A 14,872-nucleotide genomic window follows, 5' to 3' on the forward strand; every position below is an offset into this window, starting at 1 on the left:
AGAGGACGTCAGATCTTGTTACGGATGGTTGTGAGCCACCATGTGGTTGCTGGGATTTGAACTCCGGACCTTCAGAAGAGCAGTCGGGTGCTCTTACCCACTGAGCCATCTCACCAGCCCTGAGGTCTTGTATCTTTAAGATATGAATGACAGCCAGACATGGTAGTGAGTGCTTGTAATCACAGCACTTGGGAGCCTGGGGTCAGGTGACTTCAGGTTCAAGGCCAACCTGGACTGTATAATAGGACCATGTGAGAACAAAGCAAAAGCGTCAGACGTACGGGTGCCCGCCTTTAATCACAGCACAGGGAAGCAGAAGCAGGTGGATCTCTGTGAGAGTGAGGCCAGCCTGGTCTACAGAGTTCCAGGACAGCCAGGGCTACACAGAGAAACCCTGTCTCGAAAAGAAAAAAACAAACCTACCAAACAAAAAAAAATCACCAAAGTGATTTTTTGAACACAATGTGAACAGTAACAGTGCCTAGCTTGTAAGCTGTTTTGAACACTAAATGAATTAATATTTACTCATAGAAATGGTGTTGTGTTATCTGTTGGACATTAAAAGATTTATTCTAGTGGATTTACCATTGTTAAAGCTTTTTAAGTCCAAGATTTTGACATTGAGAGTCCTGTGACAATTGTGCTTGCTGTGTCAGATCACTGTTAACGACATAGAGCCGGGAGCTGGGGAACCACCTGCCCTGTACGCAGGAGAGCCCGAGCTGAGATCTTCAGATGCCAGGCATGTGTAGCAGCTGCCGAAGTCCCCAAGCAAGCTGCCGAGGTCGACTTGCAGACTTAGCAGGCTTTGGGATCAGTAGAAAAGGCACCTCAGGGAAGACATCCAACATAGACTTTGAGCCGTCACACACGTGCATACACACACATACACACACACACACACACACACACACACACACACACACACACACACACAGAGGACTTAACCCTTTGCAGGGTTTCAGATTGTTCTAGACTACTTTGTGTGCTGGGGCTCTGTCAGAACAAGTGGGGCAGTAGGTAAAGCTTGTATTCTGGTGAGGCCATACTTTCTAAGGACGCAGTGCATTGCCTTGCCTTCCTGCAGGCACTCTGCTTGCCAAGCTAAGCTGTAATGAGAAGTCGCCCTGGTGAGCCTGCAGGTTAGAACTGGAGCCTAACTGTTGGTGTGCCTGCCTTTTCAGGACCAGGGAAATCCTGTTGGGGGATTATGGCTGGTTACACTGGAGCTAACAGTCCTGCTGACTTTCAGCTCTTTGAATTGCTCTTTCTGAAACAGAGACTCACTTAGGTGCTCTAGATGGTAGGACAGCGTAGACCAAGTGCATTTCAACTGTTCTATTTGGAAATGAGTGCATGCGATTGTGCACTGGCCATGAGTGGCGAAGCATACCTTCATCATGACAGTGCATCATGTGATTGATCGATCGATCGATCTGTGAGGTGCTGCCTAAAGGAGGCTAAGAACTGGACCGACCATCTTCTGTTTACAAACTTAAAGCAGCAGAGGACATATCACCAATGTCTGTTCTCAGAGTAGCTTCTCTTCACATGGCGTGAGCAGATGCTTGTAGAAGCTCCCAGGCAGGTGTGCCTCACATGTGTGCACCAGTCTCTTGGTTTACTCCATTTCCAGGCTCTTGGTTGACTAGCTTATTTAAGTTTTGTATATTTTAGTGTTTCTAAATCCTCCCACTCATTCTCTTTCCCTTCTTTCCATGTGGGGCACTCAGCACAAGGCCTTGTGCATGCTAAGTTCTGAGCTGCAGTCTCCATCCCTGGTTTTCCTTCTTTAAAATTTGTTTTGAGGGGCTGGAGAGATGGCTCAGCAGTTAAGAACACTGACTGCTCTTCCAGAGGTTCTGAGTTCAAATCCTAGCAGCCACAACCACTATGTGGTTGCCAGATTTGTTTTGTTTGTTTGTTTGTTGTTGTTTTTTTAAACATTAGCTCCTCCATCTTTTTTTTTTTTAAGATTTATTTATTTATTTATTATATGTAAGAACACTGTAGCTGTCTTCAGACACCCCAGAAGAGGGCATCAGATCTCATTATGGATGGTTGTGAGCTACCATATGGTTGCTAGGATCCGAACTCAAGACATTCAGAAGAGCAGTCAGTGCTCTTAACTGCTGAGCCATCTCTCCAGCCCACTTGCTGGGATTTGTAATGAAACAAAACAAAACAAAACAAAACAAAACAAAACAAAAACAAAAAACTATGGGCTGGTGCTAATGGGGCCCAGAGTGATCAGGGGCTGGAGCAAGAGGGAGAAGGGATTTTAATGTTTCTTTGTTCACTTATTTACTTAGTGTATACGTGTGTGTGTGTGTGTGTGTGTGTGTGTGTGTGTGTGTGTGTGTGTGTGTGTGTGTTTGCTTGTGTGAAGGTCAGAGGATAGCTTTAAGGGTATTTCCTCTCTCCTACCATGTGGGTTCTAGGGATTGAACTCAGGTCATCAAACATGGTAGCAAGTGGTATAACCTACTGACTCACTTGTTGACCCTGGCTTCTGACTTTGAGTACTTGGAATGTATCTATTTTCAGTACTTATAATGTTCCTCATTAAAGCTACTTTACTGAAAATAAAATGCTTGCTGTTTGAGGCTGAATCTCACCTTGCCTTGGATTTGCCCTCCTCATCCCTCAGCTGGGGTGTAGGCAAACACCACTGCACCTCACTTCAGGCAGAATTGTGTTATTGTGTGTGTAAATGAGGTGGAGTGAGGTGGGGAGGGAGAGAAAAAGAGGGGGAGAAAAAGTGTTACTGCTGCACATATGTAGAGGTCAGAGTACAACTCTTGGGAGTCAGTTGTTTTCATTTTGTTTTTAATAAAAAATGTATTTATACGTATAAGTGTTTCACCTGCATGTATGTCCATGCACCAAGGTGCATGCCTGCTTCCCTTGGAGGCCAGAGGAGGGAGTTGGAACCCCTAGACTGGAGTTACGGATGGTTGTAAACCACCATGTGGATGCTGGGGATCAAACCCAGGTCCTCCACAAGATGAACAGGCACTCTTAACCTCTGAGCCATCTCTCCAGCCCCTACTTGCACTTTGTTAGCCAGGTTCTCTCTTGTTTTTGCTGCAGTGTGTATTTCAGGCTAGCCGGCCACGTGGACTCTTGCTCCTGTGTCTGCCTCCTATCTTACTGTTGGAGTGCTAGGGTCACGGGTGTGAGGCTCTGTAGGCTAAGCTCGGCTCTTTGGGCCCACAGAGAAGTACTTTCACCCATAAGCCATCTCTCAGGCCCTCAAGCAGCATTTGCAGATAATACCTACTTTTTACCTTTCCCAAAGGCAGCTGCTAGCCTGGACTTCTCAGTTTGTTGGTGGTGCTTGAGTACTAGCCAAGTACCAGGTATGATGGTGGTGCAATGCAGCTTAGCCCACACAACATTTTCTATATCCAGTGTAAGTGTAGAGATGGCAAAGTGGGATGGGGCCTCACCTGGAAAGGAAGAAATAGTAGGTTGGTGGGTGAGGTGAGCTGGCTCAGCAGATGAATGTACCTGGGAGCAAGCCTGATAATGGGCTTCAGTCCCTACCACATAGCAGATGAGGAGAGCCTCCCTCCCACCAGCTGTTTTCAGGCCTTTGTAGGTATACCATGGCACACAGGCACCCACACAGACACATACACATCTACACTCAATAAACAAAGCAATAAAAGTAGTTCTAAAGGGTAAACACTACTTTCTTTGTTTCATAAATTTAATGAGTATTTTACTGAAGTGTTTTCCAAAGTAGTTAACATTTTACTAGGACACAAACATAGTAATAATAAATTAGAAAATTAATAGATGTATTTTTAAAGATAATCTGGACAGGCTAGGGAGATGTCTAGATGTTGGTGGTTAGGGACACTTGCTACTCTTGCAAAGGAGCGGGGTTTGGTTCTTAATGCTGAGACAGCAGCTCACAGTTACCTGGAACTGGAGTTCTAGGATGTCCAGGGCCCTCATTTGGCCTTTGTGGGCACTGGCACTCATGGTACATGTACTTAATACGTACCCATAAAAGAAAAATAAAATTTAAACCAAAAAAAGGTCGGAGCTGGAGAGATAGCTCAGCGGTTAAGAGCACTGACTGTTCTTCTAAAGGTCCTGAGTTCAATTCCCAGGAACCACATGGTGGCTCACAACCATCTGTAATGAGATCTGGTGTGTCTGTACACAGCTACAGTGCACTTGCATACATTAAATAAATAAAATCTTTAAACATATATAATATATATATATATTGAACTCTAGTTACAAAGGAGGCAGGTGAGAGAGCTGCCCAGTCTGACAGCCCAGTGACCTGAGCTCGGCCCCCCGATGCTGCAATCGGAGGACGGCCTTCTGCCTTCTGCATGTTATCCTGGGTCCTCTCAGTACGCACTGGGACATGCAGGTACAAAGAGAGTGACAGTGGATACATGGGTGGGTGGGTGGGTAGATGGAGCACATAATGAATGTGTGTGTGTGTGTGTGTGTGTGTGTGTGTGCGCGCGCGCGCACGCGCATGCATAGAGAGAGAGAGAGAAAGAGAGAGAGAGAGAGAGAGAGAGAAAGGTTGAGAAAGAGAGGTGGGGCTGGAGAGATGGCCCAGTGGTGGGTTCAGTTCCCAACACTCAAGTGACAGCTCCAGGCCCAATCAGATATATGCATGTAGGCAAAATACCCATAAATGTAAATTTGAAAAAAATCAAGAAGGAATTAAGAAAAAACCCAGGATATTTGCATAAATAAGCTATTTTCTATACATACACATTTACATACACAACTTGACAGTAGAGAAAAAGACATTTAACTATCACCATTGAGGAAATACAGTTTAATTCATGATGGAATGTCTGGGTTTTTGTTCTGTTTCCCCATTTGGACAGTGGTAGTACACAGTGCTAACTGTAATACAGGGGAGCCGGTGTTGATGTGTAGCGGTTGTGTGGGACACCCTGTCACACTGCTGCTTGCCATTATGAGAAATCAGGGTCATCCTATCCAGACAGAGACTGCATTCTAATCACTAATAAGTCCTGAGTGCAACCCTGGGTCAGGCACCATGTGCCCCTCTCCAGATCTGCTCAGATTGCTACCTTTACCTCCGCCCACGAGAGGTTTGAGAGCATTGTTTACAGCAGAAAAGAACCTGAGGCTCAGAGCTGCCGGCATTTACCCAGAATCTGCCTTGCCAGTAAACTGCAGAACCAGAATCAACTCTCAGGACTTCAGTATCCTCTGCCCTGTGAAGGGTTCTACTGTACAAGCATGGCCTAGACTGGTCATTACCTGATGGGGAAGCTATACAAGATACATTGTCAAAGGTCTGTTAGTGAAAAAGACAGACAGACAAAAGTGTAATTGTGATTCCCCTTTTTTTATTTTTTAATATTTCCCTTTTTAATTGTGTGCATATGTGATATATGCCTTTGTAGGTGTGATTACACACGTGTGTGTGTGTGTGTGCATGTGCTTTCTGTATGTGCTTGTGCGTGTAAAACAGTTGATGTGGGGCATCGACCTCTGACCCACTCCACCTTGTTTATGTTTGTCTGCTGTTTAGGCTTTAGTAGCTGGCTAGGACATCCTGGACGTCCTGCCGTCCATCCCCTCCCCCATGGCCTTTTTTTGGGGGTGCTGGAGATCAGAACTGCAGTCCTCAGGCTTGTGCAGAAGCCTACCCCGTGACCCTGGGTTAACATACTTAGTTGTGACATTAGTCTTTGTGTCTTGTGAGATGACACAGTGGGTGAGGCAATTCACATGCTCCCTGATGTGTGCTACCCACAATCCACATGGCGAAAGGAGAGAGCCAGTTCCTGCATTTGCCCTTTGACCTCCACAAGCATATAAAGGCATGATGCTTACAGTGATACAAACACAAATAAACATAATAAAATATTATGTGTCTTTTTAAAAGTCTGGAGAGTTAAACACTGAACTGGATGAAATTTCTGGATTTGTTGCATATTATACCTTCCAATAAGCAATATATATGTATTTCTCTTTGGGGGTTGATTTGTTATTTTTAGAGACAGGGTCTCACTATGACATCTTGGCTGGCCTGGAGTTTGCAGTGTATACCTGGCTGGCCTCTGAATCACAGAGCTCTACTGCCTGACTCCTAAGTGCTGGAATTAAAGGCTTGTACCAACCATGCCCTGCTCAGTTAGAATATCATACATACAGTTTTCTCTTAAGTAAGACTTCTAAAAATCAGATACATTTTTTTTTTAAACTAGCCAAGCTTTTCACCTTTTTCCTTTTGTCTTTTAGGTGATTCCAGTGACTTCTTCAGGCTCTCCTGTAGGGGACGTGCCCTTCATCCGGTCAGGGCTGCTGGGATTTGTTGGGCCTGTAAGTGACAGTTCTGTTGATTTTGCAACATTTGATTTAAAAGCATTTGAATCTTGACTCACAGAACTGAACAGTTTCTGAGTAGTTGAAGGGTGTCACTGGCCCATTAACAACAATCCAAACGGTTCCTCCTCCTGTTTTTTTAGACAAGGTCTAACTGCAGAGTCCTGCCTGGGTTGGAACTCATGGAGATCCCTACCTCAGCCTCCCAAGTGCTGGGATTAAAAACGATGCACTACCCTTCAGGCTGATTGTAGAAGACTGACACAGGAATGAGCTGATGTTGTCTGTGTCTTGCCTATGTTTCTATGACTCCTATAGACTAAGGCTTCATATGTATCCTATGTTTTTTAAAGTTTTCACTTATTCTTACTACTTTTCTTGATTTAGGTTAACATGCTCTGAGGAGAAGTTTAAGCATTCCGGAAAAGCTGAGGGAAACTGAGTGGGGAATGTAGAGAGTGTTTTCTTACAGATTCAGCAGTGCCCACCCTGGGTCATTGTAAATTCCTAGAAAATAGTGTGTTACTTGGCAAGCACTATTCATAGGTAGTTATCTAGAGAGACTCGGACCCAAAAAGCCTGTTCTCAAGGCACATACTGAGCCTGGGGAGGGCATGAAGGCAGCAGAGAGCCAGGCTGTGATGGCCAGTGGGTAGGGCAGTGGGGAGCTGTGGGTAGTCGCTACCCTATCAACTCATACCCTCCATCTGTCACTGGCTCCTTCCTGCCCCCTCTTCCTCCTCCCCCTCCCGCTCGCTCCTGTGAGAGCATGTGACACTGAGCTCTTAACACTGCAGTGCAGCCTCGGCTGTCTCAAGTGCCCACCTCTTGAGCGAGCTTGCTGCACTGCCATTGAGGTCCAGGACGCTGCGTCAGTCTGAAACAGACAGACTGTTGTCTGTTCTCTACAAATGATCCCCTAAACCCCAGGGAAAGGTTCTGGTTGTGTGTGGCCTGAACTAGTCCCATGGTCAGATCTAGCTGCAAGGAAGATGAAGATGGAAATACCATGTCACCTAAACAGCCTCACTGTGAAAGATTTGGTGAAGCAGGCATCCCTTCTCTCTCTTTTTTTAAGGATTTGTTTCTATTATGTTAATTGTATGTGCAAGTCTACATGCATAGCAGTGTTGGAGTTAAAAGAGTGGTGAGCCACCAGACTTTGTGCTGGAAACCACACTCATGTCCTCTGCAAGACCAGAACATTCCCTTAACCACCGAGCCGTCTCTCTAGCCTCCCCTTCTCCATTTAACACCGACAGACTGTTAGAAGTATCTCACCTCTGGCTCTGGCATTGTGGAATTGGCTGGCTCCCTCTGGCACTGTGGGTAGACCAACAGCTTCCTGTGCATTGACATTCTGTTTTTCTGGCTTAGCCCAGTCATTGTGTGGCACTACGTTGTGCTCAGCAAGTAAAAGAGTGACATTCTTGTGGAGGTAACTGCCCACTGGATGAGGGCACGTGAAGGGCCATGGCCCAGTGGCCCACAGCTCTGTTGTCCGTTTTGTCTGCAGTTCTCAGGCCTTCTTAGGTATCTGTTTCTGGTCTTGCCAATGGAGACAGTGTTACCCTTGGAGCTCAAAGCAACTATTCACACACTAAAACGTTGGCTCTCTCTAGCTCCAGTAGTAATAAAGTAGCATTTGTCTCCCTGGTATTCACCCTGTGACTATTACAGAAGACGAGCTGAGCTAATACACACCTGTGACTGGGAACTTGAACTCGGTGTGTGATCACAGTTTCTTTCCTGTGAGAGTGAGATTTTTCCCCTAAGAATAAGTATGAACGAATTAATCTCTTATAGACTGTAAGGCCTCAGTGGATGCTAGCCAGATGGCTCAACGGGTAAAGGTGTCTCTGGGCCCATTGGGTGGACGGAGAACAGTTCCTGCGAGTTGTCCTCTGACTCACAGTGGGCAGTGGCCTGCCTGTGCCTACACACATGCACACAGATACAGAGTGCCTTTTAAAAAGACTCAGTGACTTAAAGATGCCACTTTTTCACTAATTCTTAAAAAAAAAAAAAAAATCCATAAACTATGACATTATTTTCTTTCATATAAACACATTTTTGTGGTGTTGGGAGTTGAACTGTGTACATGTTTCACAGGTATCTTACTTATTGTTTTATTTTGTTTTGTTTAATGACATTTTCATGAAAACAGGAAATGTAAGGTATCTGTTTTACCCTTTAAACTGTGGAAATGAAGGTGAATCATTGCTAACTTTCAGGGTAGCTTGGTGTTCGTGGTTGGAAAAATGGATGGATTACTCATGGTCAGTGGCCGAAGACATAACGCTGATGACATTGTTGCAACTGGATTGGCTGTGGAGTCTATAAAGACTGTCTATCGAGGAAGGTGAGTGTTCTGAGGTCTGTGTCACCACTCGGGTGATCTGAGCTGCGTTCTGTGGGTTCTTCCAAGTGCTTGGGTTGGCCTGGCTTAAAATGACAAACCCGGCTTTAAGTACCCATCCTGCAGCGTTGGCTCTTTGGTGGCTGAGGAATAAAATGTGAGCAGCCTCAGAGTCTGTCAACTGATTTTTGATTCTGAAGACTGAGGAGAATTCCAAGATAAAACATACCTTCTTCAGAGATGGTGCTGTCCAGGCCAGTGTAGGTGGCTGCCACTCTGTGCGAGAGCAGACCTAAGAATCTTTCTCTCATTTCTGACTGAAGGGTTGTGTTTCTATGTGGAGACTGACATGGCAGCTAAGTGCTAGAACTGTAGGTTTTGTGAACAAGAGCAGGCCTTCTCCTGTGCTTACTAATGCAAGGAGAGCGAGCCCAGCAGTTGTAGACAGTGTCTGCTAGGATGATTTTCACCTTGTTTTTACACAAGAGCATCTTCATACACATGCATGCTGTGCTTGGAGCCTATGCCGCCTTCTCTCTCCTGTCCTGACCGTAGTTATGTAAGAAGGAAGGATCTGAAGACATCACAGAAAACACCAGCTCCTGCACTGTGTGGTTTTCTGTCGTGGTCTGGCTTCCCAGGCATGGAGCTTCATGGGCCGAGACCCACAGTCTGTGCTTGCAGCCGCCCCCCTAGTGCACAGCACAGTACCTAGCGCAGTTAGCATCCCGGGGGCAGGCAAGCCGACATCGCTGGCTGTCAGTTGTTTCAGTCCTCCTGTATTCAGTCAACAAATCCTCACTGCTTTTTGGGGTACTTTGGCAGTGAACAAAACAGGCTGTATGTGTGCCTTCTATTCTTAGGACAAACACTGAAGTCAGGCAAACAGTAACATAGATTGCACGTGAAGAGGGTCTGAGTGCTGTGGAGTGAACACAGGAGGTGGTCTGGGAACGCCTCACTAGTAAGGGGACATTTGAGCGGAGACCTCCCTCGGGTCCACTTCCATCCCCTCCCTCTCTTGGTCTCCCTTGCCTGCCTGCGTCTGACTCGCTCCACTCTCTGCTTCACCACTCTGCTCCAGGCACACTGGCCTTCTCGCTGTTCCTCAAACCTGCCAAGCTCGTCCCTACCTCAGAACCTTTCCGCTTTCCGTTCCTTCTGCCCGGAATCCTCTTCCTCCAGATCTTCGCGTGGCTCGCGTGCTCACCTCCTTCAGGTCTCTGCTCCAGTGTCCACTCCCCAGGGAGGCGCTCCCCCAAGCACCCATAGCCACTCCACTGGCCCGACCCAGGCGCTTCCTGGTGCTTATTACAACATGCCTTCAGTAACTGTGTGACACGTAAGCGCCACAAAGCCAGGAACTGTGTCGTGTTTGCCACTCATTGGTGCTAAATCGGTGCTTTTTGGTTTTATTTTCAGTGACTCTTTCGGTCCTGACTTGGTGCTGGTGACTGCACATTTTCTTTCTACTGCTCATGTCTGGGTGGTGTGGGTGGGATGGCTCCTCTTTGATTCCAACTGAGGAAAGCTAATAGGATGGTTTTGAAGGGAGACTGATGTGTTTGATCTGTCTCTCTTAGAATTGCTGTGTTTTCTGTGTCTGTGTTTTATGACGAGCGCATTGTGGTGGTGGCAGAACAAAGGCCCGATGCATCTGAGGAAGACAGTTTCCAGTGGATGAGCCGTGTGCTGCAGGTGAGTGCCTGACTGCGCTGGATCAGGGGTGGCTGCCAATGCAGGCTACCAGATATGCCATCTTTAAAAATTATGTTTGAGCCTGGTGTGATGATGCCACACACCTTTAATCCCAGCACTCAGGAGGCAGGAAGAGGCCGATCCCTGTGAGTCTGAGGCCAGCCTGGTCTACAGAGTGAATTCAAGGACAGCCAGGGCTACACAGAGAAACCCTGTCTCAAACAGCAACAAATGTATATATTTGTATGTGTCTAAAAGCATATATACATACATATAAATTTATACATGTTTACAGTAAAATGCATTTATGTCCACTCTCCTTCCCCATCCTCTTAACTTTTCTCACACCCCCTAACTACCTGGTTTTTTTTTTTCCCCTTGACAATTATTGTGCAAGATCAGCTAGCACCATTCCTCCCCGTGGACTAAATAGATTGTTCTGCTCAGGTTGTCTAGAAATTCAGCCGACTTGCTTCAGCTAACTCTCTCATGCCCGAGTGTTTGCTACCCAAGAAGACTGTGACTGACCGTGTATGGTGCGCAGCTGAAAATGACTAATGGGCTGTCAGTTAGCCTTGGTCCTGCCACACCTTACATGTGGAGGTCCTAGAACATGGAAATGTTTTTCTTTATGCAAGGAGCTTTTCTGTGGAGTTAGAGGAGTAGATTGGATGAGCCACGAGGTCAGGAAGAAGACTCGGGGTTGAGAAGTTGTTTTTAGTGGAAACAAGTTGGAGGAGTGAAGGGGTCCGGCCTCCCCAACATCATGAGTGTCAGTCTCTTTACCACAATGTATGTAGAAGCATGTGGCTTTACTCCAGACCTATGAAGAGGACAGAGTCCTCCAGAAACAGTGAGTTGAGCGGAAGCATGCAACCCCTGCACTCTGTAAGCAGTGTTGTTTCTTTTTTTGTTTTTTGGTTTTTTTTTTTTGAGACAGGGTTTCTCTGTGTAGCCCTGGCTGTCCTGGAACTCACTCTGTAGACCAGGCTGGCCTCTGCCTGCCACCTGCCTCTGCCTCCCAAGTGCTGGGATTAAAGGCGTGCGCCACTACTGCCCAGCACAGTGTTGTTTCTTAATAATGTAGAAGCCAAGATGAGCCCTGTGCAGGCTGACTTCTCTGCTCACTTTGTTCTCTGCTCAGCCCCAGACCTGAGAACTATGCAGCGTGCAGCATGTAGGATCCAGAAGCATTTATTGACTAAGTGCACAGTCCAGAATAAGCTGTACTGCCTCACGGTGACAACTCATGTGTTATTTATGTCCAGGGACTGTGACTTCTCTGCCTAGGGCATTTGTAACACAAGCATGAGAGATGGTGCTAGAAAACCTTAGATTGCACTCCATCCTCAGAGTACATGGTTCTGAATGGTCATCTACTATGCAGATGGGCTGTTTGTGTTATAGAAGTGAAGGGAACTAGGTATAGTAGTACATGCCTTTTACCCCACTACTCTGGAGGCAGAGGCAGGCAGATCCCTGTGAGTTGAGTTCCAGGCCAGTGAGGGCTACGTAAAGAGACCCTGACTGAAAAACCCTCAGAGGAAAAAAATCTGAATATAAATTAGACCAAAAATATTTCTGAAGACTGGAGCTGGACTGGTACCTGGTTATCTGAAAGCTAGCTGAGAGGCAAACATGCAGGTTTGTTTTAGCCAAATATGACAGTACATGCTATAATCCCAACACTTGGAAGGAGGAGGTTGGAGAATTTAGCGTTCAAAGCCACCACTATGGGCTGCATATTAAATCCCTGTCACAAAGAAGCAATAGTAAGGGGCTGGAGAGATAGGTCATCGGTTAAGATCACTAGCTACTCTTCCAGAGGACCTGGATTTGTATCCCAGCTCCCACAGCAGTCTGTAACCCCAGTGTCCTGTGGGCATCAGGCATACATGTAGGCAAAACATTCACGTACCCAAAGTAAAAGGAAATGAATTAAAGAACTATAGTAAGAGTCCAACAGCTGATAGTTACTTGCAGTTGGAGCCTGACAACCTGTTTAACCTTCAGGACCCAATAAAGGTGGAAAGAGAGCACTGACCCACAGCACTACACTCTGGCCTTCCCAGGTCACTGCAGCAAGTGCATGTGCACACATATATTATCATAATTTTTTTTAAAAAACCTTATTTATTTAATATACATTCATACACTTGTAGCTGTCTTCAGACACACCAGAAGAGGGTGTCAGATCTCATTACGGATAGTTGTGAGCCACCATGTGGTTTCTGGGAATTGAACTCGACCTTTGGAAGAGTAGTCAGTGCTTTTATCCTCTGAGCCATCTCTCCAGCCCATTTTTTTTTTTTTTAAACTAGGAAAAAAGAGAAGTGTTTTCATGACACATATATCCAAACAAACCTGCTTATGCTATTCAGAAGTTCTGGAGCACATAGGCCAAGTCCACACACAACCGAGAAAGTGGCTACAGGAACTTAACTGCAATCCTATGGATTTTAGTCATTAGTCATTTTAGTCTGGGAAGATGGCCTACACCTTTAATCCCAGCCTGTCTGCCTGGGAATGGTGGTAACCTGTCTGCCTTTGGACTCTTGCCTCAGGCTTCCAGGTGGAGGCTGTGGACACCGTGACCACCACGGCCATCCACATAAGAGATCCCTTCCCCTCAGCCATCCACATAAGAGATCCCTTTCCCCTCAGCCATCTACATAAGAGATCCCTTTCCCCTCAGCCATCCACATAAGAGATCCCTTTCCCTCAGCCATCCACATAAGAGATCCCTTTCCCCTCAGCCATCCACANCCCTCAGCCATCCACATAAGAGATCCCTTTCCCCTCAGCCATCCACATAAGAGATCCCTTTCCCCTCAGCCATCCACATAAGAGATCCTTTCCTCTCAATTCCTAGCTTTACTTGACATTCAGCAGGTTAGTCCTTACCCAGATTGGTCGTAGATTATTTTAAATGTGGTGAGAGACACACATTGCCATCACAAAGAGCTTGTCTGTGACTTCTCATCCTTATTACATTTTCTGGACAAATAGACAAGATACAATGTGGAACACCTGAAGCCCTGCCTGCTTCATCGTACAGTTCCACATCACATAGTTCCTTACAGGGCCCACTCGTGCCTCTTGTAGCCCACTCCATGGATGCACTTTTGAGTGCTGATAGTGTAGTCTTGGGTCGCGTCTTGGTTGATGGCGGAAGAGCCCTTCTTGCCTCCCTTCCATTCTGCCAGGCTCAGGTTTGAAAGGAAGGGCTCCAAGGATTGTGAGAAGGAAAACCAGGTGTCAAGTATACCTTGCAGGTAGCAGCAGGGTAGAGAGAGGAGATGTGGGCAGGACATGTGAGAATGTAATGATCTACCAGACTCCCACCTGGGGTGAGCAGAGAAAACACACTGTGCTACAATAGTATACAACAGTGGCTCTGTCAGAGCATCTCACTGGATGTCTCCCTGTGTTTTCCAGGCGATCGACAGCATCCATCAAGTCGGCGTGTACTGTCTTGCCCTGGTGCCAGCCAACACATTACCAAAAACCCCACTAGGAGGAATCCATATATCCCAGACAAAACAGCTCTTTCTGGAGGGTTCTCTACACCCGTGTAATATCCTCATGTGTCCACATACGTGTGTGACGAACTTGCCGAAGCCCCGACAAAAGCAGCCAGGTAATAATGTGGCTTCTCGTTGCTTATGTTACAGTGTTAAAAGCTAAAAGTTATCGAGCCTATTTAACGTTAAAAGCCCTCCATTTATTTACTGTGAGTAAATCGTATTTTAAGTAATGGTATGGCTGTTGTGTTTTTTTGAGATAGGATCTGGCTGTGTCACACTGGCAGGCTTTAACTGCATGGTCACCCTGCCTTCAGCCTCCCCATTGCTAGATTACACAGATGCCCCACGATTCCCTGGTGAGCAAGGGTTTTTAAATAAAAAGTCATGTTAGAGTAGGTGCTTTTAAAATGTTCTTAGAGGTACAGTAGACTTTAAATTTTTCCTTTAAATTTATTTTTGTGTGTATTTTTGTCTGCATTTGTTCCTATGTATCACATAAGTGCAGTGCCCAAGGTAGCCAGAAGAGGGTGTAGAACTACCTGGAACTGGGTTGCAGATGGTTGTGAGCCATGCTATTGGTGCTGGAAATTGAACCCAGGCCCCTCCTGAGGACCCGTTCCGCAGCCTATAGTGCTGCTTTCTCTGGGTTGCCTTCTGAGGCCCAGTGGCTGTGACCGAGAGCAGAGCAGTTTGAGAACACTGCACTGGGGACAGCTAGAGAAGGAAGGGTGGGGCCGAGCGAGGCTTGTGTGCACCATGCCTGGATATTTACTTTTTAAAAAGTGAGCCGGGTAACATTTTCTACCTATTTCAGTATATTTAAGAACGTACAGGGGCTGGTGAGATGGCTCAGTGGGTAGAGCACCCGACTGCTCTTCCGAAGGTCCGGAGTTCAAATCCCAGCAACCACATGGTGGCTCATAACCATCCGTAACAAGATCTG

At 46.3% G+C, this 14,872-nt stretch overlaps 1 protein-coding gene across 1 annotated transcript in view; it reads left to right on the top strand.

Annotated features, from left to right (window-relative positions):
- Positions 1 to 14,872, top strand: part of Dip2b (disco interacting protein 2 homolog B) — an 87,281-nt gene that overhangs the window by 43,654 nt on the left and 28,755 nt on the right. Inside the window, exons 17-20 of the mRNA XM_029547886.1 lie at positions 6,262 to 6,342; positions 8,580 to 8,707; positions 10,288 to 10,402; positions 13,841 to 14,042. Coding sequence (XP_029403746.1) covers positions 6,262 to 6,342; positions 8,580 to 8,707; positions 10,288 to 10,402; positions 13,841 to 14,042 — 526 coding nt within the window. The remainder of the gene's footprint in view (positions 1 to 6,261; positions 6,343 to 8,579; positions 8,708 to 10,287; positions 10,403 to 13,840; positions 14,043 to 14,872) is intronic.

The sequence above is a fragment of the Mus pahari genome, chromosome 17, assembly GCF_900095145.1.
Source record: "Mus pahari chromosome 17, PAHARI_EIJ_v1.1, whole genome shotgun sequence".
Lineage (NCBI taxonomy): Eukaryota > Metazoa > Chordata > Mammalia > Rodentia > Muridae > Mus > Mus pahari.